This window comes from Aptenodytes patagonicus, chromosome 12 (genome assembly GCF_965638725.1).
Source record: "Aptenodytes patagonicus chromosome 12, bAptPat1.pri.cur, whole genome shotgun sequence".
NCBI lineage: Eukaryota > Metazoa > Chordata > Aves > Sphenisciformes > Spheniscidae > Aptenodytes > Aptenodytes patagonicus.
The window spans coordinates 15,075,460-15,102,853 of record NC_134960.1 but is presented as its reverse complement, the minus strand read 5'-3'; the positions used below and the strand labels follow the sequence as shown (position 1 = coordinate 15,102,853).

The following is a 27,394-nucleotide window of genomic DNA, read 5'->3' as shown; positions in this document are numbered from 1 at the left end:
AAATTCTTTAGTTCAAAATTCAAAATAAATGGTGGATTATCTATTTCAAAACTACTGTGTTTTAGTTAATTGCTAACATGAAGTCGGCATTATAATTTTTGATGATCTCTGCTGTTCCATGACATCTCCATATCAGAGACACTCTAATGTAACTTCCAGAAGAATCATATGTAGCATTTCTTAGAAAGACACTATATGTTGGTAAAGATACACTATACATTATTTAAAAATCACATGCAACAGCAATAATTTTTTGGTCTAAACTGAGGGACAGATTGGGTACATCTTATTTCATCAGTGAGCAATAACTCACAAAGGATGTCCCTTTGAAATAAGGTAAATATTTCCCAATCCACAGGAACATGATTTTCATAACTTGTTACAAGTAGTAGAAGGGAAATTATACTCTTCAATGATGCAAAAACCTACCATGACTGCTCAGTCTTTCAACATTCAGATGTGAGGTCACATATTTAGCTGGTCAAAATCTCTAGAATTCCAGTGACTTTAAATAAGATATGCCAATTTCTGCCTGCTGTGGCTCTGTCCTTTAACTTTTCTAAATATAGAAAATGATTTTTAACTAGTTCCAAGTGTTCTATTAAGAAACTGCACACAAGAGTCAATTATCCCTGCTGGAATCTGCTTGCTATTGCATTGCTGTTTACAAGCAGAATCAGAGTAGCCCCAAAGTGCCTAAAGAAGATGACCTGTAGCAGTACTGAATAGCCAACAACTAATTAGTTTAACTCTAATTAAAACCTTAAGTTTATTTGTCAAAAAAGTCTGACTAATTTCATCTTTTATACCAAGTAGGCTATAGAAGCTACAGAGCCTACAGCAAAGATTTAATAAACTACTCACACATACAGTGAGTCTTCCACTTAAAGCACCAATGTTTTCTATCTCTCAGTGAAGGACTGAAACAAGGCTTGCTCTTTTACCTAACAGCACTGTTTAACTTAATGAATAGTCAAGCTAAATTCATTCTTTGATGTGCACAAAAAATTACCCTAATCTATAGGTCATACTTTATTCACGATGATAATACGATCAGTGTGAGGGAAGGACATATTCCAAGTTCCCACTGTGGATACAGAGATGCTGTATGCAGATGTGACATATGAGTATGTAGAGAATAGCATATTTGCAGGAGATTACGGTGTCTGTGGCAATCTAACTGTATATATATTCTCTCTTGTTGACTGCCAATCATATTTTAAGTAAAGCTATCTCAATTGAAATATAAAATGTTTTCACAAAGCTGTATGCTGAATTCTCTCTCCCTGTTCCTGTTTCTATTCTGTCCATTTGTATTGTTTAAATCTTAAGGCTGTGCCCATACTCCTATCTTTACCATAAAAATGGTACCTATTTTCTCTTTTACTACTAAATGTTCATCACAATACCCAACCTTCACTTTTCTCAGGATTGCAAATCATGTAATATGAAGATTAATCTCATCCCGAGTCGATTCCCACACCAGTCGGAAACTTAGAATAATGCTTTGCTTAGAGGAAAAGAGGAGATGCAGTCAGTTATCAGAAGTTCCACAAAAGGAAATGGAGACTGCGTTGAGAGATTTGGGCTAAGAAATCACAGAGAAAGTGTCTTGTTTTCCTTCTCCCTCCACTTAGAGCTCTGGTGCTGGTGAGACTGCAATTCTGGTACCTAGATGGAGCTTTGTCTCAGAAGAGCCTGAAATAGTAGATTCACAGTGTTTCCAGAAAAGCTTGTTTCAGATTTGGCCACTAGGGAGTATTAGCTGTACTTTGGCCACTTGACATAGTCATGTAGCAAGGGAGGCTGAGGAAGTTCACAAGGAGAAAGAAAATAGTTTTTACCTCTACTTAGCGGTTTAGGTAGGTCGGATTTTAGGTAGGTCACCTGTAGGAGATAGTTTATTTCCTGGGCAACTGCTACAGCTACAGCTATCATTCCAGAAACTATTAAAATCATGTAAAGTATTTAAAAACTTGGCATGAAATAATCACTGCTTAAAACCAAAACAAAGCTGAGTTTTTATGTCATTCCTAAGCCACAGAGGTATTGAAATGTACAAGAAAAAAATTATTAAAATAATACTACAATTCTAATAAATAAATTGTTACAGATGAAACACTAAGATTAAGTAGGGACTGAGCACACAAGTCTCAAAATGGATATTCAAGACCCAGAAATCACTAGAGTAGCACAGATGAGTACTCCCAGCAGGTGACTTTTCAGCTGTCTTTACAGTACATGAAGGCTCTAGATTGCCAGCAGTCAGTCATTTCTGAAAACTATGCCTACATTGAGATTTAAAGGCCAGCCAGATTCCTGTGAACATTTACGCTGTTTTCCACTGAATGAGATGATACCTGGCAACATGGCACCTAAGTATCATGCTGTGGATTTTGCAGGACTTCTTCTAGTCACTCAGCAACTCACAGTATCCTCAGTGGTACTTGTCAGCTGTTTTGAGTAAAGCAGTCCAATTCTTAAACCTCTTCAGAGACTTCTAAAATATTACATGGCAATGATGTTTTGTATTAGTTGCTATAAAACTGTCAGTCATAGCAGACTAATTTATCTTACAGTCATTCTACATCTTCCCCAAGACGTGCACTCACATTAGCTATTGCACCTTATCACATCATAAAATTTAGCCCTTTGTAGTTACACAGCATCTATTTTCTGTATTTGCAGATTCACCTGAATGTGGCTACAAGTGTTTACACAGAAAGGTTGAAAATGAAAAATTTAACTTGGTTTAAGTTTTGTTTCCTTCCTGTAAGTTTGTGAAAAAGCTTTTTAAAAAAGCCCTTTGGAGTGCATTTATTGAGAGTGTGTCCTGGTTTCGGCAGGGATAGAGTTAATTTCCTTTCTAGTAGCTGGTACAGTGCTGTGTTTTGGATTTAGGATGAGAACAAAGTTGATAACGCACCCATGTTTTAGTTGTGGCTAAGTAGTGCTTACACTAGTCAAGGACTTTTTAGCTTCCCATGCTCTACTGACTGAGAAGGCTGGAGGTGCACAAGAAGCTGGGAGGGGGCACAGCCAAACTGGCCAAAGGGACATTCCCTACCATGTGACGTCATGCTCAGTACATAAACTGGGGAAAGCTGGCCGGGGGGGCCGCTGCTCGGGGACTGGCTGGGCATCGGTTGGCGGGTGGTGAGCAATTGTACTGTGCATCACTTGCTTTGTGTATTATTATTATTATTATCATATTATTATTATTATAATTTTATTTCAATTATTAAACTGTTTTTATCTCAACCCACGAGTTTTTCTCACTTGTGCTCTTCCAATTCTCTCCCCCATCCCACTGGGGGGAGGGGGGGAGTGAGCGAGCGGCTGTGTGGTGCTTAGTTGCCAACTGAGGTTAAACCACAACAGAGTGTTACCAATAAAAATTCTGGTTTATAGTATGTACTGTGTTTTCTAGTCCACTGTACTGAACAATTGTAGTGCAGTTTTTGTATTGCACAACTGATTGGATTCAAGTTGTGAGTGAGCATGAAGATTATCGTCCCTTTTTAAATATTTCTAGTACCAACAAAATGGGATCATGGCCAATTGTCACCAAAATTACGAGAAACAGGGACCAGTGTTAGCAGTCCTGGCAAAGAACCAAAAGCTGAGATGTAGCACCCAGTCTAGAATCAGTTTCTCCAGCAGAAAGTTGAGGAACATTGGTTAAATAAGTTGATAAAGGATTTCCGTCTTCAGATCTATCAGAACAGACCAATGTAATTGACGAAAACTGAATTACACCACAATATTAAACTTGTGGGCAGGGAGAGGAAATATATGCTACCCCCGTGGAGGATAGCAAAATGTAGAAGGATGAAGCAAACTTGTATAGCCAGTAAGGAACAAGAGAGATAATTATAGAAACAAGCACACATCGTTCATTTTGAACAGCCTGAGCTTGAAGTGCAGCATTTATACTTATGAGAACTCTGGAGGAGTCTAAGATGTGATCAGATGATTCAGATAAACCTCCATAACTTAAGATGATTATTTCAAACTTTTTTTGAGCTGGAATTTTGTATTAATATGTTTTCTTACATTTTGTTTACTGGAGGTTATATAATCTACTCACATATCTCTCTTTAGTGTGGTTATGGCTATTTTAGTGGTAAGCAAAGGAAAGCATTAGATAGAAACAAACAGAAAAGGGAGAAATAGGTTCAGATATTCTTCTGCATCACAGGGTTAGCTTGAGTTGATCTTCTACTTCATTTGAAATTATCTAGCTGTATCTAATTGTAAAAGGTGTAACCTTGGAATTATGTGAACCTCAGAAGGTTTATTTTTTGGTTTACCTTCTTCTCCTCTCCACTTCTCTCCCCTCCCCTCCCCTTCTCTCCTCTTTTTTCATGTCTTTTAAAACTGTTCTATGCATCTCTGCATGTGAAATCTAAGGCACTTGGGGCATGATTTTTGCCTGTTGCTATTACTCAGCTCCTGCAGATTTCTGCTATAGCTGGGAGAGCTCAAGAGAAGGAGTTAAGTTAATGGCCATTACTGAAATGTGATTAGATCTTTTTTAGTGTGAGCTCTCTTCATTTTTTCTGGCTGTGTTTTATTGTATGTAATTGTCATCTGTTACTATTATATATAATTTCTCTTCCCCAATAAAGTATATTGCTTTTAGAAAAGATTGCTCTAAAATCTCACTATAAATTAACAAGAGGAGCAAAAAACTTAATTCTGTTCTCAGTAAGATTAGGAAAACATGGATGCCCTCCAGCCATCTATTTAAACAACATTAGCTCAAAAAACTCAGTCCTATTGCTCAATTAGATTTGAAAAATGAAAGAATAATAATTCTTGTTCTGTAATACCCTATGAGGTACTCATATTCATGGCTTTTCAGAATACTTGCACAACTTTTTTCTATATTTTGTCAGCATGGTAATTTCACCCAAAAGGAAGTCACTTCTGGAATCAATCATTCATGACATAGTCATCTTCATGTTTAAAAACAAACATGTGAGGTGCTAGAAATGTCAGTAGTTTTGCTTATTGAGTAACACTCCTGGGCATTTTTTTGAGATTTAGAATACCTTTTTTTCTCTACAGATGTGAGCTTTAAAATTCAAGTTAAACTGAATATAAATCCTCATTAGAATTAAATCTGTCAGGGAATGTTTTCATGCTTGTCTTCCATGTTTCAGTACACAACAAAGCACTATAATGTAGTGTTCCCAGTGTTGGGCTGGGATTCAGGAGCTTTGAATGCTTACCACAGTTAAAGGCCTAGTGTTCTTCTACTTGCTTTGATAAGCCAAGTTATATCATCTCTGCGTGTAAGTGTAAACTGTTTTTACAACAAATATTATTCGTGTTTGGTGAAGACTAGGCATGATGGTAAACCATCTCATTATGGAGGAAGAAACAATCACTAACCATGCCTTAGGAAATGACATTGCATTGCTGGGAATCATGCTTCCATCGCACTTATCAGCAACGTTATAGCCCATATCTTTGGTAAACCAAGTGGGTCAGATAAACCCTGAATGATTAGGGAGCCAGTCAAAAATAAATTTAAAACCAGTATAGGTTTATTCTGAGTATATTCTTAATTCTTGCTTCTTTCAGATCATGGAAGTATCATTACTGAAATGTTTATTAGATAGAAATATGTCTTGAAGAAAGAGCTGAATGAACAGAAAATAGTTGCTTGATACACGTCTTTAATTAACTCATCATGAAGCTAACTCATTCACAAAATGAGTGTAAGCAAATGGTGAAAATTAAACTGTTTTTTGTTGGTTTTTTTTAAACAATGTTTCTGATTTAACTTCATTTTTAATGCATGGTAACCAATAGTAACCCATGTGTTCCCACATAAACCAACTTATATCATGCAAGACGCTGTTTGCACTCATGCTCATAAAACAGACTGTGCAGGGGTGGATGTGGAATTTAGTTCTATAACAAGGTAGAAGTGTGATACATTAAGAATGTAAGTGGCAAGCTAATGTCTCTATGTCAGCTGAGTAGGAAAATTGTCAACAAGTGTGCCTGAATTTCCCCTATGGAATTTATGTATTTTGATGGAATGGCCTATGTCATTTTTTTTGTGGAATTCTGATGGACTTTCCTTGGTGGTTGGTACTATTGGGATGGCTTCATGTCAGGGTCTTCTTAATTCTGTGGGGCGTATGAATATCCTAGCTTCTGGATAAGGATCGTTAGTACCTCTGCTGTAATATACACCCAGGCAGGGTTATTCAATGGCAATGTCGCTCCATGCCTGTACCCCTCTATGCTGCATCCCGTGTCCGCTTCTCAAGGCTTCTGCTGTCATAATAGGCTTGTATTTCTCCGCACTACATAACTATGTAAATAACTCATTCTTCATAGAGTCACTGCTTGTTACTATTGTCTATATAAAACTATGGTTCTACCATACAAAAAGTCAAACAAATTAGCCATAGATGCCTGGTCAGTTAGAGAAATTTCTGTGGCAGCTAAACCAAGTAAAACAAAGCTGTGGGCAGGTCAAGTAAAGTTCAGACCCAGCAGGCCTGACAAGCCTCTGTCCTGAGGCCTTGCAAACTCAGTGCAAAGATTATGGCCTGTCATTAGCAATGGCAATGTTGTATTGCAAGGCTACATGCTATAATTCACTAATGTTCCTTCCAAGGTAGATATTGATGCAAAGCTGCTACATATTCCTTTCCTATTTATGCCCCACTATCACAAATGTTTTGGAACACAATTTCAAAAACAAATGCCAGGGTACAGAAAAAGACGTACAACACATACTTTGGATATCTATTCCATAGAAAGAAAACCTCACTATTAAGTATATTCAGTTTTTTATGCAAGAACTTAAAAATCTTTTTTCTGAAAAATGGTAAATTGTTTTAATGATGCTAACTAGAAATAGTACGGTGACTCTGCAACTCTATTTTAATGAGAAGAAACTGTGTATGGGTTCACTCAGTGTCTTATTTCTCTCTTTTTGGCCTTTCTATCAGTCTCCAATAAGTTAAATGTAAGGCACATAACATGCAAATTCTACCTAGCTCTGAAATTTTTGACATTTGAGTGGGCTAGGCATAATGATCACCGCAAAGCCTATCTTCCCATCCTTTATATTTAAATGGGACTATTAAGGCTAGTCAAAACACCAGGAAAATAGGAGCAATTTCTATTTTACACACATACAAACATGTATCTCCCAGACTTTTCTTTTTCCTCCAGAAATATTTTGGCATACCTTTTTTGACTATCTCTCATCAATATAGTAGAATTTTAATTTTATAAATCGTCAGTGTTCTGATTATGATCAGAGAAGTTTGTCTTTGTAAAAGGAAAGAAACTTTTAAAGAGAAAGCTACTAGAAACTTATTTTATAAGTAGATGGTATTCAGGGATAAAGATGGATGCCTCGTAACTCAAAAAGAGAGCAAGAATCAGAACAATAACGGAGTACAAGCAGAACTTAAGAGTGAGTTTGATTAATGTGTGGAACTGGCTACAAGGGTCAGAAATAGCAGTAGATGTAGGCATAAACATATTCCAAAACCTTTATTTTGAAAAACTACATTGGGAACCAAGTTTATAAGGTACAACTATTACTGATTTATTTCTGAAATTCCTGGAGGGGAGAAACCACAGTAAGGTCTAGGAGATGTAGACTCATGTAACTAGATTTTCAAAATATGTTTAGCAATGGAATAATACAGAGTGCAGAAGATACTACAGAGAATGATACAAAGTACAGAAAGACGTACAGAGGTGAAAATGTTTCCTTCAGTTCGAAAGATTCTATAAGAGGATTTTTTTTTCTCCTCGTCTTCACTGCAGCTCTACACTGTGGCTAAATCAAAGGAGCCACTAAATGTACTGCAGAAGCTGTTTCAGATGTAAACCAAAACGTCCATATATTCAGGCCACAACATCCGGATCCCCAGCAGGTTTCCTTGGCCCTTTCTCAGAACTCTATGGAGCATCCACCATGGCATGACAACAATAAGCTTTAAAGGTGAATCAGTACAAGACCAAGCAGTGATAGGCAGCTACTACTACCTGACTTTACTGGGTCATCTTGAACTAGTCCATTCCCAGCTGTGGGGGCTCCATTTCAGAGGTGTGAGCACCAGCTACATGTAGTGTCATTTATGGAGACTGTACTGTTTGTATGCACTGAAGCAAGATCCATGAAGATATTTAGGGTAGCTGCACAAAGCATCGTGGCACTAAGAATAAGGTAAAATTGGCAAAATGCAGATGGTTTCAGACCCTATTTTCTACGGGTACAGAGAAGGCACCATCATGCTGCAGAGATTTTGTTGGTCCTTTATGGATCTTATCCAAACTGCATAATCAGGAACTTTTTAAAAACAGTCTTTTCATGACTTGAGCAGATGCCAGATGGGACCATCAGGTGAGGATGGAGACCTGAAAACTTGGAAAGAGGGCAAACCCCCAAAATTAATGGAACATGAGCAGAAGCTAAGGAAGGATAAAGATGTTTTATTAATCATAGCATATCTCCCATATGGATAAATTCATCTTCAGTTTCCCTTGCTACAGCTCCAGCAGCTTTTTATGAGCTACAGACTTATGCAGAATAACTGGCAGAGTATTGATGAGAAGAAATTCCACTGGAAGCCACTAAAGCAAAATTTCTACATGCAATTTATCCTCCTGAATCCCTGGGGAATATGGCAAGCATACCTCAAAATAATTGAGAACAATATGTAACAAAAATAAAGAACAGGTGCTATTCCAAGCCCTACAGTTTTCCAGGAGACGTTACCAGTGAACTAATTTAGAAGAGAGGACATAACTGGAATACACTTGCTGGCAATGTTGGCATTTTTAGCTTATATCTGTCAGATTTTCCAGGATTATACTTTTTATACTGCCAACTGCTCAGTATTCTGATCCTCATGCAGAAAACCATGTTGGTAAACATTTAAACACAAGCGAACGTGCTTTCCTGGATGGAGGCTTGAATGCTTAAAACCTTGCAGAATTGAACCCCAGTTTAGCTGCCTCAGCCAGTTTCCCAAGGTGTCATTGCAGACATGGTGTCTCTGTTAAAGAAATACATTCTTCACATGCTTTTTGGAATTCTTACAGGTAAACTAAAATGAGGATTCCTATTTAAAATATGTACTGTTTATGATTGGACATAATTTGACTATTAAGCTTCTGGGTTTTTCATTAAATCCTTTCATTACTATTTTATTGAGGAGCTCAGAACATTGCGTATGAAGGTAACAATTGTAAATAACATGCTTCTGATTTTTTAATCTGAATATATATTGCATTGAATTTAATCACCTCTGCTGCTTATCTACTGTAGAGAGATTAAAAGAGAGAGTGCTTGGGGACCATAACAGAAGAATTGATGTTACAGATATAGTATGGTTCCTCTTTTTTTTTTTCTCTTCCTTAACAAATTGTATAATTAAAGCTGCAAACAATTTTCTCTTCTAATACTCTCTAAAAGCCTTCACATACTCAGAACTTTTTCAAAGTTACCACGTGAGCTAAAATTCTTGGTTTCTGGCCAAAGTTTAATTTTATTTCAAAGCTTAAAATAAAATCCACATTTTGAAATCTGTAAGGCTAAAATTATTCCTATTCCCTTTTAAAATCAAATCTATATAGGGTTTGTTTTCACACATGTAATCCCTAGATGACTGAATAGTAAATTCTGGAACTCAGTATAGAAATAATCCTTATTAAGAAGTATACCCAGAGTAAAAGTGATTGGATATTAAGTGCTTAAACTGTATTAAGTGGGTATAAAAGTGGTTAAAAGTGGTTGGATATTAATAGCAAATAATTTGGAATTGCTTAATTTAATTTCTGAGAAATTAACTCTCTCTAGAGGCAGTGGTGGCATGTTGTGAGAGGAAAGAAACACTGTCCTCACCTGGGTGAAATAGAGGTATCTTAGTTTTACAACTTTTTGACATCAAGGAGGCAGAGTTGTGGATCTGTATCACAATAACCAGTGGCAGAGAAGAATATTTTCATGTTGCTCACCATTGCCTCTTAAATACGGTGTTCAGAGCCTCATTAGTTATGCTGGACTTGGAAGTTAAGAATTTGGCCCTAAAGATTTGTGGCAACTTTGATCTCATGTGCTGTGTTAGAGCTTTATTAAGGTTTTAAGTCATTTTAAGTGCATGCTTTAAGTCTTTAAAGCAGCTTAGTGAGGTTTTTTACCATTTCCTTTAGAAACCAGGGAAATAAAATTAAAAAAGCCATTATTACTGTAATGTTGATTGTGCTTGCCCCAAAGAACTTACAAATATCTGATGTGTTTATTCAGTACAATGCAGTCTTTGATACTAGTTAATTATTTTGGTCCAATAAAAGAGCAGCAATATTTTTGATTGTATTCTAAGGTCCTCCAAATATTTTACCGCTGGTAACCATCCCCTCTTCCAAATCCTTACCTTCCAAGAAAATAGTGATTCCTTTACTACGTCACAAAACAAAATTGTAATACTCAGACATATATTTGGGTTCACAGCCCTCACAAGCTGTAGGAGCAAAATGCATCATTTCAGTTGTGTATACAGAAGCCAAAAGGTGTGTTTTCAGTCTTCAAGTTCAGCTACTAACACAGTAGACTAACACTACTAACGCTAACACTGCTACTCGGCAGTGTAGATATTATTACATGGATCACTCACCTCATCTTCTTTTCCAAGCCATCTTACAGCATGACCACTCCTCCGACCAAAGTCACTTATCATAGTAAGGGAGTTACATTCTCTGCTTCTCTTTCCTTTTACTGCATAACTGAGAGCTACTACCAGCTTTCTCACTTGTGTTCTTATTTGAGTGTGGCATTTCCCTAGCCTCTAACTTCCAAAACATATACACAGGCTATCTTCACTTCATACAGAAGGTTGCCCTGCATTTGTTATCTTTGTTAATTTGATCATAATAACTCATCTTTCTGAATCCCTGCACTGGTTTTCTATTTGAAGTAATAGCAGGCTTCTTGTCACTATGTTAAAAATGCTGTGTAATTCCAGCCTTCCTAATTCACGTCCACATCTCCTTCAGTTCTGCCTCCTATTCACAGTAACTGTACGGCCTTTCTGGGCTCATAGCTAAAGTCCTTACTCTCTGTACTAGGTAACTCTAAGAGCTATCAGTGATTCATCTGTGGAAGGTCAAGCTGACTGTAATTTTAATTATATATCAATTATTTGGTGGCATTCTTCATTCACTGACATTTGTGTGCTTGTTTGCCTTTGGAGTGGTATCTATTTGGGCAATGGTTTCTCAATTGTTTTGAAAATATTGGCCATTACCACAAATAAGCATGAGCTAATGATCTGCATATAGAATTATATTATTGATTTTTTTGGGAAGTCTTTTGTGTCTTCATCAGTTTTTGGAGAGGAAGAGCAGAGTACATCCCATACCACCCTGTCATAGGATGTACATGAAATGGCCACGAGATGACTGATCTCTTTATCTAATCATTATGAGTATAATTCGTTCTGGTTTGGTGACACAATTTCTCCAGCTTTATCAAACATATGCATGGATCAGTAGGTCCCAGAAGTGCATTATCACTTAGTGATATATTGAATAATACATTGATTAGTTTAGTAAGGTTTTCTAGCATTATCTTGTTAATATTAATTATTCTTAATTGTTCTCTTTCTCATTCTTTCTCCTTCTATCTATTTTTCTCTCTCTTGAAAAATAGTCTAAGGGAATTAAATGAAAGTGGAATTCAGTTGATAATCCTCAATCTGTCGCAGCAGGCAGATTTCTCTTTAGATCTGAAGATATCTTACTACAGATTAACAAAAGCTTCATATGACCAGAACATGCTATTTGTGTTACACAAATAACATTGAATCACTATTGAAGGAAAACATTCATTTTCTCATATCACCCACTGTTTTCCAGGGAATTCTGATGGAAGGTTATTTTGGGTATGCATGAGATCCTCTTTAAGATGCATTTCTCATCACTGTATAGAACCATAGGTATTTTTCTGTAGAACATGGAGCATTCAAAAAGCTTAAGATGATAAATAGCTAAGAAAAAAGCTAGTCTTTCATCTCAAGGGTTCACACCAAAGTCCAGGATGACATTCAGTAAAAAATACAATTTCATACATGATCACTTGCATCATTTGGAAAGAGCTAATGCAAGCATAAAAAGTAGATATCTTCTTCTTGTTCCATTCCTTCCAAATGCTCATTATTGTCCTTTATTTCTTTTAAATAAGTTTTTTTCCGTATATTGATGTTTTATATCCAGTAATAATCTGTATATGTTGGCTTAGGTTTTGTAAAAATGCTATTTCTTTAATGTTTTGCTGGCTGTCTGCAAACAGATGAAAGTTCTATCTTGTAAGAGTAATATTTAGTTTCATATACAATGGCCAGATTTCACAGCTAGGCCTACGCATTGTGTTGTATTTTACTGAATATGTGTGAAAATGTCCTTCCACTAAATCTGAAAAAGTAGAACTGATCCTGTGGATAAGAAAGTCTGAGTTACACATTAGTGATTTTCTTCCTCAATGATAATCATTTGTTGCATTGAGATTCTTGTATAAATTACTGAAGTTCTATTACCTGCTATCACTTTGCAGTAATCATAATGTAATGATTACTCTGGGTCACATCAGCTATATATTGTGCCATGTATTTTACATCTGGCAGATGCCAATAACAGAAGCTAAGAGCAAAAGATCAGGACAAGAATATAATGATGCTTCCCTGGTAAAATCTCTCCACTTCCAGAAACATGCAGCTAGAGATTTCCTGTAATGAAATGTTACCACTGAGTTTAATGGACTTTGAAGTATTTTTCTTCTTTTTGAATCTATACACATCTTTGGGCTCTGCATTACCTTACTGATTAGAAAGAAGACCATTTTCATAAGTTTTCAGGCAGCCAATGATAATTTCATTGGGTGCTCTATGCCCTTTATATAAGAGAAAACAACTAATGCTTCCGTAGTCAACTTTTTCCACGTTGCTTAGGACATCACATGAAAAAGCATTATGCAGCTGAGGTAGTCATTTACATAGGAAGGTGTTTGCTACATTTCTCTTCTGTTTATGCAGTCACTGGTGGTTTTCAGCAGCATTAAAGCCTCCTTTTTTTGACTGTAGTTGTATTAAAAATATTACCCAGTTATATAAATAAGAAGATATCACCGTGTGTCAGACTGAATACCCAATATTCAGTCTGACAAGACTCACATACTAATTTCCTGTCACAACTATGCAAATACCCCAGGATCACACTAGATGTAATCCTCACTGTTCTCTCAATAGCTTTTTTCAACCTACCACCTTCGCCCCTCTTTTACCTCAGTTTGTCTCAGCCAGTTGGCAGGTGCTGGGACTTGTGAAAATATGTACCCACTATCTCCCTCTTCCCACTCTTTTTTCATATAGATGAAGAAAAAAAAAAAAGATAGTTTTTTGTAAATTTCTCACATTGAAGGAGATGGTTACACATTCTGATATAAATTAATTTCTAACCACTTCTTATGACAAGTTTAAAAGCAAGTAATATTATTTTCTTGTTTCCAAAGATAAAATTAAATGCTGTTTTCTCCACCTTCTGGCTTAGTGCAAAGCTGAATTTCTTCTTAATTGGAAGAATCAAACAAGCAGGTTGCTTCTGGACATCACAAATAGAAAACTGGACCCAATACAAACAACAGCAAAGCTCCTACTTACTGCACCGGAGCTCTTCTGAGCCAGGAGCTCACCTAAATAAAATGCTTGTAAAGACAATATGTCTCTATAGGTGTACACACTAGGTGAATTCAGACTCTTATGGTATGCTTTTTCATGGTATGCTATCATCATGACAATTTGGGCCGTAACTCAGTATCAAAAGGAAGCATGCAATGAACGTTAAGTTTTTAGTCATCATAAGTCACTCATCATATTGAGTCTAAAGTCTAAAAAAATCAGTGCATTTAGAATGGACACTTTACGCTGTTCCTTTCTCATCTCTCCTTCAGCTAAAATAGCTCTTCACCCTGGTTTTTGTGCTTTGGATATATTCACTAGGGGCAACAGTAGTCCTTAATTTCATTAGTGGTCAACAAGTTTGTTTTCAGTCTTGTTCTATGAAATAGGCTCTTCCTTACCTAATAATAATTACAGTTACCTGACTATGGTGATGGACTTTTTTTTCTGCAATTTATGGTTCTTTCCTGGTACTTTCTGAAGTTTTTTTATTCATCATATAATGAATGTATCTTGTCCTAAGTAAACAGCCTCCACCTTTTAGCCCAGAAGCGTACCTCTACTTCCAGTGAAGTTACCTGGACGTCTATTTCTATCATCAGTTGTCATATCTTTTCTAAAAAGAGGTAAACAAACATGTCTCTCTCTCTTTTACTGCCACAAACTCTCCCTAGTTATTGTTTAGAACTTTCATTCACAGAAAACAAGCTCTGTTCTTAAATGGAGAAATTCTTTTATGTCCAGAGGGCCAGGACAAGACCTATGTGCCACTTAAGATCAATTTACATTACAGTCTGTGGCTGAAGTGGAGTGTAAAGTATAAGCTGATCTTCTATACAGAATAAAAAAGAAGGAATCCAGAAAAAAAGAGTTTAGAGGTATTGTAAATCAGTTAGCTGGAATGTAGGTTGAGAGCTTTCTGCAAAAAGTAAAAGCATTATGCAGTGTAAGAAACACTTCTTGAAGATTCTTACTGACTTACAATTTAACTCTGGGTTATTTCCCAGTTCTTACTTATGAACACATAACTACCTGTAAGAATTTATACTGTATATGTCCTGGCTTTTCCCTCAGCAACAGACTGACTTCAGTGCATCAGGGATTATTGAGAGGATAAAACTAGGCCCGCCATGTGAGGAGATTCCTAAAACTGCTGAGATTTTCAGCATTAGGTATAGGATAGGGTGTTGATTTCTTAGTAAACGTAACTGGGAAAATGGACAATCAAACCTTACCACCTGTGTTAAAGGGACTTTATACTGCAATAAATGTCCATTAAAAAGTACGACACTAGATAGGCTATGAAGCATGAAAATGAAAAAAACCCTTCGGTTCTAACATCCCTATGTCTATCATTTTTTTATGTGTATATTTTCTAAGCCCAAATTCATATTAAGCAAGCCCCCAACTAGCATTGTAGTCTTCACTGCCATTCTCACATCATCTACTTCTTTTTCTGTATAAGACTGTGAGTGGGGCTGCAGGTACAATAGTTTGTAAAGCAGCAGTTCAGACTGTACCAATGAAGCGGAGAACTACAATACACTCTAGTTATTCTGCTGAATGTTTAAAAAAAAATCAAATGATCACCCTAATAGAATCTTTGTATCTAGGAATGTATAGAACTTTTATAGCTAGAGCAGCTGAACGTAACAAGGGAAAGGCTACAGGGTACTGAGCTAGCTTTAAATGAGCTAGTGCATCTCCACATTCCAGGACAGTGCCAATCAGAGGTATTGACCTTAAAACTGCCTCTGCTTTGGAGCTTACTTGAATGTATCTCTACAAGGTACGGTACTGATCAGTACAGATATACTCTAAGCAGGCATAAGAGGTACAATATGAAAAAAAAAAACAACCTTCCTATAAACATGTGAATCTGTTATTGCTCACCTGTGTCTAATCCTTTAATAATTCATGCTTTCAATTCACAATTCAGATCTTTGTTGGAGAAAGTGGTGGTCATTGCTTAATTATATAAGAATTTAATTGTACCGGGACTGAGACTTGGACTGAATTTCCTTTGTCCAGACATTTGCTTCTTTTCCCTTCATCTGTTCACTCCTATCAGAGTCTTCTTCCCTTTTAAATTTTTTGTGCAACTGTTAGAGAATTTCTTGACATATGCCAACAGAGCAAATGTAACATAAAGAGGAAAACAATGCGATCACAATCCAAATCAACAAGATATTTTTTTCCAGATCAGCACTAATCAAGAACAGTTTAAACTTAAGACCCAAAAGCATGATTTGGATGGCCATGAAGAAGGCATATAATATGAATCATACAGGAAATACTACATTAAAAGAGTAGATTCATTTCCTAAGCTGTTTTTACTGTAGTTAGTTCTTACAGTTTTTTATTAACAAGTTTCACTTCTCAGATTTTCAAGGATTCAAACTTTCTGAAAGACTTTCTAACATTACTTTGCATATTCATTAGAATATTTTGGAATACACAAATTGTGACATGCAGGTTATGGTTAGGTGATATAATCACTAAAGCAGAAGTTAGTTAAAGGGCTTAATCCACATTTCCAAATCATTATATACTTGCAAGCAGGGAAAGTGTCTGTAACCTTTTTTGCCCCATCAAGTTATTAATAATGAGATAGTGAGAATTTTACTTAATTGTTCAAATCTACTTTAGATCAGTGGTTTTGATAGTCTTTTTATTACAATAATAATTGTTCCAAGTTTGTATCCCAGCATTACAGCTGATAGCAGTCAGGAATGCAGCATGGCTATGAAAACCTCAAAGACAGTCTCACCCTCCTTGCTACCCCTGAAATGTTCATGTAGAGTGCAGGTCCTGTGTCCATACAGCCACAGCTCTGCTGAAACAAACACTGTAGTATATAGGCCAGTCAGCACTAAATATTCAACTTCATAGTAGCAAAGACAAGGATAAAGTAATCATTTAACAGCACCTAGATTCACATCTTCCGTCATGATACTTCTTTAAAAGGGACCACTCCTTGTTAGTTGAGAAATTATCTCTTGCTGAGCAACATCTTATTCCAATAATGCTCTAAGTGACTTCAGCGGGACCTCTGACTTAATATTAGTGCTGTACACTGTGTGAAAGTATTAGAAGTTAGTGTACGAATAACTACAGCTGCACGATTAATACCAAACCGATGTTAGCAACCTTTACAGTAATTCTAAATGACTGTTCAGCTCAGGGATATTGCATGCCCCTTTTAATCATTGTTATTATATCACTTATCACAGAGTGCAAGAACCCAGCTGACACTGCTAGTGCTTTACAAGAATAAAACGATTTTATTTACTCCCATGTTCGGTAATTTACTAGTAAAAATACAAATATTCACATATACACCAAGCTATTTTGTTGCTAAAATGATTGCTTTATTTATGCTTTTTTCTGCTCAGTCTTGACAGTTTTCAGTTTTAGGTATCTAGCTGCAGCATAGAAACATTGCCATGCCACTACTTGGGCACTAATGAATGCAAAAATAAAAGTAGCTAATGTCCAACGTTTCACATCTGGACATTACTTTACACTGTGTTCATGTGATTTTTGCTGACAATTTGGAAAAGCTAAAGACTATGTAAAATTAACTAATAAAACCTATATGTAAATAGTGTGCAGAGTATAGCTTTAAACCTATTTGAAACTTTGCTGGTGAGTGAGCTCTATTACATGTAACGTGTTATTTACCTATTACATGTTCAATAAGTGTAATCAAATAATTAGTTCTAATTAAACCCCATATTGAGGTGTGCAAATACTAAACTATTGTATTTACATTTGCAAAGCATTTCTAAACCCCAAGATTTTGATGCACAATTACCAGAAATTTGGAGTTTGGTTTGACTCATTTTCACTGAAACACAGCTTCAGTCAATATGATGGACTACACAGTGCTGTTACATTAGTCTGAGTGATAAGATGATGGGGGAACTTTATGCAAGAAGTTTGCAGTACAGTTACGAGGGTCAAGAAAAAAATTGGAAGAAAGCACTTCCTAAAACTTTAGTGTGCACAATTGTAAAGATGTACTCTATGCATATAATAAAACCAATACATAAAATGATTGTAGAGGTAAAATACTGCGGTGCTGTAATATGACATTTGTTCTGAATTCATTCAAATCATGGTTTGCTGAAGTCAATGCCAGAATTTTAGCTACTTCCATTAATGCCTCAATGATGCCTTAGCTTTCCTCTTCTTTCTCTAATCTTCTAAATATCATCAATTGTGCAACAAATAATTTCTCTATGTAGTATTTCTTTGTATTAATAGTGGAAAAACTTCTGCACAATATTGATAATCAATTTTTATGTGTTCAGTTACTTTGATCAGATTTTGCAAATACTTAAACTTTTGTGTGTATTCTGATTGATGTCAACACATTTACTCACATGCATAACATGGAGCACATATGTTAGTGTTCAGTTGCATTGGCCTTTAAGAATTTCAGTGCCCAAGACAAGCAACACATAATACAATGATATTTCCCTCCTTCTGAAGTGTTCGATGAGTTTTTAACAAAGAAAACCTTTCATCCTGGATATAAATAAACGGTATCTAAGTTCAACTTTTGTAACTCTGTCTTGGTCCATGAGTTTCCAAATGTCATAGTAAGGTTTCGTCCACAACAGAAGGAGAAAAATGTCCTGATTATTAGAATTAAAATCATATTTGCATGTTGACTCATTTAAAAAATTTTCATAAAGCACTAAGGATAATTTTCCTCTTTACTTGTAGCTTTTTAATATTGTTTATCTGTCTATTATTTATTCTTTAAAATTATGAGGTCAGGAAGCTGTCAGAGGAAACCATCTTGGCTATCAGATGGCTATGAACAGAAAACAATGTTTTGCTGAGATAAAACTTCAATTTGCATTATGAAGAGTTTCTTTTAAAGCTCATGAAATAATTTTGGCAACATTCCTCTCAGGCTATGTTATTCTGAAAGATAAATTAAAAGAAGGAAGTGTGTTAAAATAAATATCTGAGATTATTTTAGTGGAAGTTTTATGTCAAAATAATCTGAGACCCTGTGTTCATGAAATCTCGTAAAAAGCTCATTTTCCATTGCTGTATTTACATAGTAATCATAAATGATTCTGTAAGAATCAGAGTTACCTTACACCTGTCTTACTCCCAATAACAAAGTATCCCTCATGGTAGGCTCACCAAGTTTTATTTCACTTTCTACTCCATTTTCAACCATTTTAAGTTTCTTTTCACAGGAATTCTTCACAAAGTCCTTTTGGTGTGAAGAAAGTTACTCTAAAACCCAGCAACTTTTAATTTCCCTGGCCAATAATTTTGGCCTTTTATTTTGCTTAGAACTAAAATCCTACCACTGCTGCTACAAAGTCTGATTTTTCTTAAACAAACAAACAAACAAGCAAACAGAAAGAACCCACTTTTTAGTATGGTAGTGTCCAGGTAAAAGGAGCGGAGAAGAAAGAAGGTAAATTTGAATGAGGAGCCTGTATGAATACAGCATTAATAGTAGAAAAGAGAGTGGGCACTAACTTCTCTAATGTATCAATGACAACATGGCTTATGCAGCTGTGAGGAAAAGTCTATTACCACTTGAAAGGCCAGGTACTTTGCAATGCAGTGCTACTTTCTCATCTAACCTGTTAAATGCACAGTCCACAAATTTTTGCAAGAATGTCTGGTTCAGCGTAATGCTTGGCACTGCAGCAATACTCACTCCCCCCCTCCACTTTCTACTCATCCACATAAAAACTCCTTCTTCCTCTGCTGTTAAGGTTTTTACCTCTTTACAATTATGTGTACAATACACATACGCAGCATGCACAGGTTGTCTTCAAACAGTACATGTGTCAGTGTGGGGGGATAAATGCTATTGTAAACATTCATCTCATATGATATAGTGAACACTATTACATCCCATTGCTTGTTCCATCAGCATTAAAAGCATTTCAGTAACCGGGAAATGCAGGCAGCACCTTGCTGGCTGCCTTGGGAGGGCTGTGCAGAGATCTGCATCTCTGTCCTTGGTCCTAAATCCTTGCACCGGCTCCTTACAGATGGAACAAACGGACGGCGCTTCGGAGCCCATAGCCCAGGCACAGCCATGATGTGGCCGCTTATGTGAAAACAAGCATGAATGCACTGACATTCTGCCCACAAAACACAGCTGTATTATAACTCCATGCACTGTAGCAAACAATAATTCAGAGATAAAAGGCTTCATTGATACGGCATCAAATTCTATGAAACACCCAGCATGTACTACCATCATACACACCCGCTGCTCACCCTCCCTGTCCATTTCAGAGTGACAATTGTAAGAGAAATAAAACATTGTAATATCTCAGCTGCTAGGAGATAGATGAATGTAATGCCACTATGCAAACCTCCGGCATTCTCGCCACAGCTCTGCAAATTTGCAAACAGATTCCTCAACCCCCAGCCCTCCCTCTCCCCCCCCCCCCCCCCCCCAACAGAATCAGAAAGCGCATCTTACCACTGGATGAGAGAGAGGAACAGAAGTGCCCACACCATCATTTTGAGAGAAAATGCAGGAATCAAGAATGCAGTGCTCTCCAGCCTTGTTGGATTTGGAGGAATCATCTCTTTTTCTCCCCCCCCCCCCCCAGTTTTTTTCCCCTTTCGTCTTGGTTGCAGATGGGTCCGTCCCCTTCTTTAATTTTTTTTTGGTAGTGGTTCTCCCCCCCTCCCTACCAGGTCCCGTCAGTGGGATGATACATTGCGCCCAGCTGCGGGAATTAATATGCAGGGGGACAGAAATTAGATCTGCACAAGCCCTTTGCAGATATAATCAGAAAACGTCAGCTCAGGCAGCAGGCAGCAGCTTCCAAATCTAGGGGAATAATATAATTGGGAGAAAAGAAAAAAAAAAACCCAAAACCACAGACACTCACAGAATAAAAACAGTCAAGGAAAGAAGAAACACATACACATGCACATATTTACAGAACCACTCACACACATGCAACAAAATCTGATAAAGCAATAGAAAGAGTAAATGAGAGAAAAAAAAGAAAAGAAAGAATAAAGCAATGCAGCTTCTGCCTGAATGCAGATTAACTCTGAGGTCAAAGTGGAAATGATGCACTCTGCTGCAGCACAGATTAACACATGCGTGGTGTCAGCCGGGGTGCTTTTTAACCTTTGATTACACATATGCAGGCAGCCTGGATTTTCATTTTGGAGGCGAGAAGGATTTGGCAGGCATAAAAAGGGAGATTGGAAGGAAAACCTTGCCCTATGCTGTTGAGCATCCTCATTTTTCTAAACAGCCTGGAAATCGTGATTGCAAAGGGAAAAAAAAATGAAAGGATGGATGGGGGAGTGGAAAAGGGAGGGATGGTTGTTGCTAAGTAACTCAGGAAATGGGGAAAGCAGCATTGGTGGAGTCAGTATGAATGAGGTGATTTAGTATGTGATAGGATTAGGGGGAATATGCAAGCTTTTTATCTCCCCTCCCCCTAATAAAACCAGGCTACACAGACACAGGAAATGCTTCCTGGCCAGAGGGGAAACACTAGATTGCTATAAAAGCTGGACCTTGCCAAATTTTGGAACCAGAATGTCAAGTTCCATTGTCCAAAAATGCAATTTAGCAGCTACTAGTGAAGTAAAAAATTCAGGGAATCTCATGATTTCCCAAAATAAGAGCACCTCAGTCTCTGCCAATACCCAGGCCAATCTGGTAATTCCCATTGTCCAAATGCAGAACGAAATTTATCCATCAAAAATAGATAGTTACCATAGCTGCTGTCCCAGATTCCCCAAAAACATAGATCCAGCCATCAAGCTAATTTTCTTCATTTCCAAACACGACATATTTAACTACAGCAATAAGTGATAGATCAATGTTATTAGTTGAATGAAATACATCTTGGCCCTTGGATAGTTCTGTGATAATTTGAGCCCATATCTAACACTGTCACTATATTTTTATCAGTGTGACTGTCGTGGTTTAACTCCAGCCAGCAACTAAGCCCCACACAGCCGCTTGCTCACTCCCCCGCAGTGGGGCGGGGGAGAGAATTGGAAGGGCAAAAATGAGAAAACTCGTGGGTTGAGATAAAGGCAGTTTAACAGGTAAAGCAAAAGCCGCGCACGTAAGCAAAGCAAACCAAGGAATTCATTCACTCCTTCCCATCGGCAGGCAGGTGTTCAGCCATCTCCAGGAAAGCAGGGCTCCAGCACGCACTACGGTGACTTGGGAAGACAAACACCATCACTCTGAATGTCCCCCCCTTCCTTCTTCTTCCTCCAGCTTTATACACTGAGCATGACGCCATATGGTGTGGGATATCCCTTTGGTCAGTTGGGGTCAGCTGTCCTGGCTGTGTCCCCTCCCAGCTTCTTGTGCCCCCCCAGCCTACTCGCTGGTGGGGTGGGGTGAGAGGCAGAAAAGGCCTCGACTCTGTATAAGCACTGCTCAGCAGTAACGAAGACATCCCTGTGTTATCAACACTGTTTCCAGCACAAATCCAAACCATATCCCCATACTAGCTGCTGTGAAGAAAGCTAACTCTATCCCAGCAAAAAACAAAGAAAGAAGTTATGAACCTGGTTCTTAATATTTCCAGTCAATGGTCATATTCTTAATTAAGTCACTTCACCAACTTGTGAAATACAGCCACTTCAGAGATAAAAAGCTATAAAATATTCCAAATGCTCTCCCTGTATCTCTCTCTCTCTCAGTGTGTATATATATGTATGTATGCATATTCAAATATCAACATTTGTTCATGGTTCATTTCATTTCCTGTGAACATGACACTTTTGTGATATTATTGCTGTAATCTCTCATCAGTTATCAAAACATTCCTTTGAAGGTTAACAATGCTGTGTATATTTTGATGAGGGAATCAAAATTGTTGATAGCTAAGAATTTGAACTGTGCAAATAGTTATTGTCTTAGCTACAACAACTATGTCTGCTGTAATATAGGGAATATCAGCCTTTACACTGCATTTTATCTACTGAAATTTGTCCCATAGCAAAGTGTTTCACATCTTTCTTGTCTGAAAATAGTTCCTGGATTTCCTACAAAATTGTTATGCAGTTTCACTCCAGAGATTCAGCTCATTATTCTTGTTGAGACAGGCAAGGGTTCTGCAACAGAAGAAAAACCTGCTGGTGTCAAATCTTAAGAGTTTTTTTCCAGGCTTCCCATCACATAGAGGGTATGTCAAAAGGAGTTAGATACTGTAACACTAATCCTTGACTCCTTAGAGTTCATTAAGACGTACAGAGATATAGGCCATTGATAATATTATTCCTGTAGGTATTTTTTTAGCTGTACCTTCTATTCACATTGTTAATTGGTGTTGTGGTTTAACCCGGCAGGCAGCTAAACAACACACAGCTGTTTGCTCACTCCCTCCCCCTCAGTGGGATGGGGGAGAGAATCGGAAAAAAGGTAAAACTCGTGGGCTGAGATAAAGACAGTTTAATAGGACAGAAAAGGAAGGGAAAGTAATAATAATGATAAAGGAATATACAAAACAAGTGATGCATAATGCAATTGCTCACCACCTGCTGACCGATGCCCAGGCAGTTCCCGAGCAGCAGCCATGCTCCCCAGCCAACATCCCCAGTTTTTTGTTCAGCATGATGTCCCATGATATGGAATATCCCTTTGGCCAGTTTGGGTCAGCTGTCCTGGCTGTGCCCCCTCCCAGCTTCTTGTGCACCTCCAGTCTCCTCGCTGGCAGGGCAGTATGAGAAGCTGAAAAGTCCTTGACTTAGTGTAAGCACTGCTCAGCAACAACTAAAACGTCGGTGTGTTATCAACATTATTGTCGTACTAAATCCAAAACACAGCACTGTACCAGCTACTAGGAAGAAAATTAACTATCCCAGCTGAAACCAGGACAATTGGATATCACTGGGTTTTGATGGGCAAGCATACACAGAAGATTGTGTAAATTGTTCTGCATATTAAAACTTACATCATCATTTTATGATCAGTTTTTCACCTCAGATGCATCTACTTAAATTTTGTTTTCAGATGTGTGCAGTTGACATTTAGGCACCAACTTAGGTAAGTGGGAATTAAGGTCTTCAGACTTTGATACAGTTAGTGGACCACGCAAAGGCCAAGTCAGGTTTTTCAGTGTTCCTAGGTAGTGGACATTAGAGCTAACTTCATTTAGATATCAAAATACTTGACCACGATACATAAAACCTATCCACCAATAATCAAGCAATAGCAATTTTAGTTGTAAGTAATTTCAAATACAAAATTGTCCTTGCAGTTCTTGCAACCTTGGCCTGAAGGAAGAGAAAGCAAACCCGGTTTTATGCTTAATGCATTTCAATATTATAATCTCTGGTTACGATAATAACCTTCGCTGGGAAAAAAATTGTTTATCTGTAGCAGATATAACTGCTACAGAAAACAAAAATCTAATAGGCTGTTTTCTGCTTGAACACATGTCTTTGAAGCACAGGGTTCTGCTTTTTATGCTCACAAGCTCAGATCAGACAGTGCTGTTTTAGAATTCCATCATAATAAATCATTACAAAGGACCAAATTTACATGAGGACACTGCCTAGTGTGAAATGTTTTCCTGACACCTTTTGTGTGATAAACCAATCCCACGTAGTACTTTGCCCCGAGCACAAATGTGGTATCTTCACAACAAGTGACTTAAAGTTTTTTTATGGAAAAAATGTCTTATGAAGAATAATTAAACACAGAAGTGATTGTTCCAAAAACATGCATTCTATATCAGACCAGAATAATATTCACAAGAGTATCTTACTATACTTTGGCAGACAGCTAGTCCATTTACAAGGAGGTTCTCAGCCTCCATTGATTTCCCTAGGTGTCTGTATCTTTAAGCCCAAAGAAAACATGGCTTTTCCTTACTCTAAAATTATTTTTTCCTGTGCATCAAATATTACATCATACATTAACAAAGAAGACAAAAGATATATGTGAAAAAGGAAATGCAAAAATAAAAGTATTATAAAAGATAGATAAAGTTAAAAAAGGACACTGTCAATGTCAATATCTTGCCAAGTTATCCACTAAAAATTATTTTTTTTCTCTTATCACATTTTTGTCTGTTTCAGCTTGTAATTCCTTGTGTTGCTTTAGACAGAAACCAAAAATAAAATGCTAATTTCACTATCGCTCAAATGGCATAAGATTTGGGTAAGAGATAGCTGGTTTTTATGGGTCGTGTTAAGGATGGTTTCTTAAAGGCAAAAGAAGGAAATATCTGGGTAGCTAAATTGTCTAGTGATTATTTAGGAGACTGTTAATTACATATCAAGTAATGTTTTGATGCTTAGAAAAATACATTAAATGTTTCAAATTCTTTTTATCCAGAAATAAAATATCCTAGTTATAAAAAAAGGCCTTTTGAACTGGATGAAACCACATATTTTAAAAAATAGCTTGTTTAAAGCTAGATATAAATATATATTTTATAGTAGTAGTAATAACATTGACAACATTTTGGTTTCCTCCAAGATCCTCCTAGCATATTCTAGCCCTGGGGAAATATATTAATACAAATTCCTGAGGAAAATAGCATCCAATATAAAATATTTGCTGCTCATCAATAAGGGTATAAATGTATATTAAAAAATGGAAACAACTAAAAATGAATCTTGCAAAACTCCTAAAAGAAAGGTAGCTCATGTTTTTGTACATTTATTAATGTACACGTGTTTGTGGTTGTGCATGGGAGACTGTGTGTGTTTTCCTGTTAGCTTATTATTTTATTATCTCACTGATAAAGCAAATTCTGTACTAGAGCAGGAACTGCCAGGTCTGACTACTTACTGTCAAGTCAAGGGGCTGTGGGTGGACATTTCATTTAGAAGACCTAGACGTCTAGTTCTCTTTTAATTCACAGGCACAAAATACAGGTATTTTGTGAAGGAGTGGTGTGGAGGTGGGCTGAACAGAAAGTACACTCTTTAGTGCTAGACTAAAGTCATAGTTTAGAGATGATTATTGACTTCTTAATGGACAGGAAATCTGGGCCTTTCAAAGAGGTTTTTTAATCAAGTCTAACTGAACGTTATTGCAACTGCACGAATTTATACATTCATATCAGTACTAAGTAGGTGAACTCAAAACTATAGTGCATCATGTATCCAAGCACAGATCTGTCTATTTTGGCAAATGTAACTGAAATCTAATTATTTATTGACATGTAACTAAAAATAGTAACTTCTTAATATTGAATATCACTGCTACTTTTCCCTGGTAAATATTGGATGAAGAAGTCAGACAAATTGTATATCATTGTGTAGAATATGGATATTCTAGGTTGGCAAAGTAGAACTCCAGATGGATTTTATTACTGAACTGAAAAAGTATCATTTAAGCATTGTTTCAGTGCTATTTATTAGAATAAAGATGATTCACTTGAGCTGTCAGAATAAAAGAAAAAATAAGATTAAAAGGCAAAAATAATAATTCTGTCAAGAAAGCCATCAAGCTGAAGCCAACTTCTTAGAGGATTTAACGTACTGCATTTTTAAAAAAGCCAAAATCTTGTGCTGCTTGGAAATTATTTTTTAAATAATTACTTTAGAGTTTAGCAATAAAAAAATGGGAATTCTTCCCTAAAATATGGATACAGTGGTATTTCAGTGTTTTATGCAAAGTGAACATTTTTTCAGAAAGATTTAAACGGTTTCATCAGGATTCTATTCCAAGCAATCACTTTCTGAGTATTCGACTTACAAGAAAAAATGCTGGTAGCCTAAATACAACCAAAACACAAACCCAAAATACTGTGTTTGTTTATATGCTTTGATCTTGTGCTAAAACAGTAAAGAAAACAAGTTTTTGGCTAAGAGCTCTCTCACTGTACTTAGATTTACAAGCTCCTGCCAGCAACAGACTTAACAAATGCTATTTTGTGCTGTAAACATCTAAGAGTCTCTCATCATAAAACTTTTTCAGCAAACTGCATTCCCCATCTCCCTGCCACTGACCTGAGAAAGCTTTCTTATCCTGTAATATAACCCAGAGGACCCAGTTCCATTGCGCTAAGTTCTTATGTGAAGAAAACACCGTTCTAAGATACTTTTTGAGGAGCACAATTATGGTTGTTTTCTGAACAGTTTTATTAATGCCTAAGAGAAGTCTCTGCTCCACAAGAGTTTCAAAAAAGCATGATTTTCAGGAACCATATATTGACATATATTCCTATATATTAGTCTTTAGCAGGGTTTCTTGCGCACAGTATTTTGAGTGTGTTTATACTGTATAAAGAGCTTAGGTCAAAACCCTGTGTTCAAACTATAGCTTTCTCCCCATGCCTTGTGCTAAATCTCGAAGTTTAAGACCAATGACTTTTGAAACCATCCCAGGAAGGCAATCTGTGCTTCCTGTAGTCAAGCACCGAACTGGAGGAGAAAGGAAAATGCTCGAGTTGTCCTCCTCTCACTCCTGAGAGTAAAGAGTGAGGGACAGCAGATAGGCAATGCTGTTGTCACTTCTGGAATCATGCCAGAATCTTTGCATGGAGGACTGAGGGAACCCTATTCACATAATATGTACTTTTAGCGGGATGAGTTTAGTTTAATTGTTTCAAGTATGATTATGAACAGTGGTCATTCAACATACTTGCATGCTTCTTTTGGAAGTTATCTTTCAGTACCTGCATGGCATAAGTAAACTTGTAACTGCATATATTCTTTATTTAGCAATG

General features: G+C 36.9%; 1 protein-coding gene across 2 annotated transcripts in view; it reads right to left on the bottom strand.

The window, feature by feature from the left end:
- Positions 1 to 21,013, bottom strand: part of GABRG2 (gamma-aminobutyric acid type A receptor subunit gamma2) — a 72,357-nt gene extending 51,344 nt beyond the window's left edge. For both annotated transcript variants that reach the window (XM_076350378.1, XM_076350379.1), the window contains exon 1: positions 20,197 to 21,013. In XM_076350378.1, coding sequence (XP_076206493.1) covers positions 20,197 to 20,303 — 107 coding nt within the window. In that variant the 5' untranslated portion in view covers positions 20,304 to 21,013. The remainder of the gene's footprint in view (positions 1 to 20,196) is intronic.
- Between the last annotated feature and the right edge of the window lie 6,381 nt (positions 21,014 to 27,394).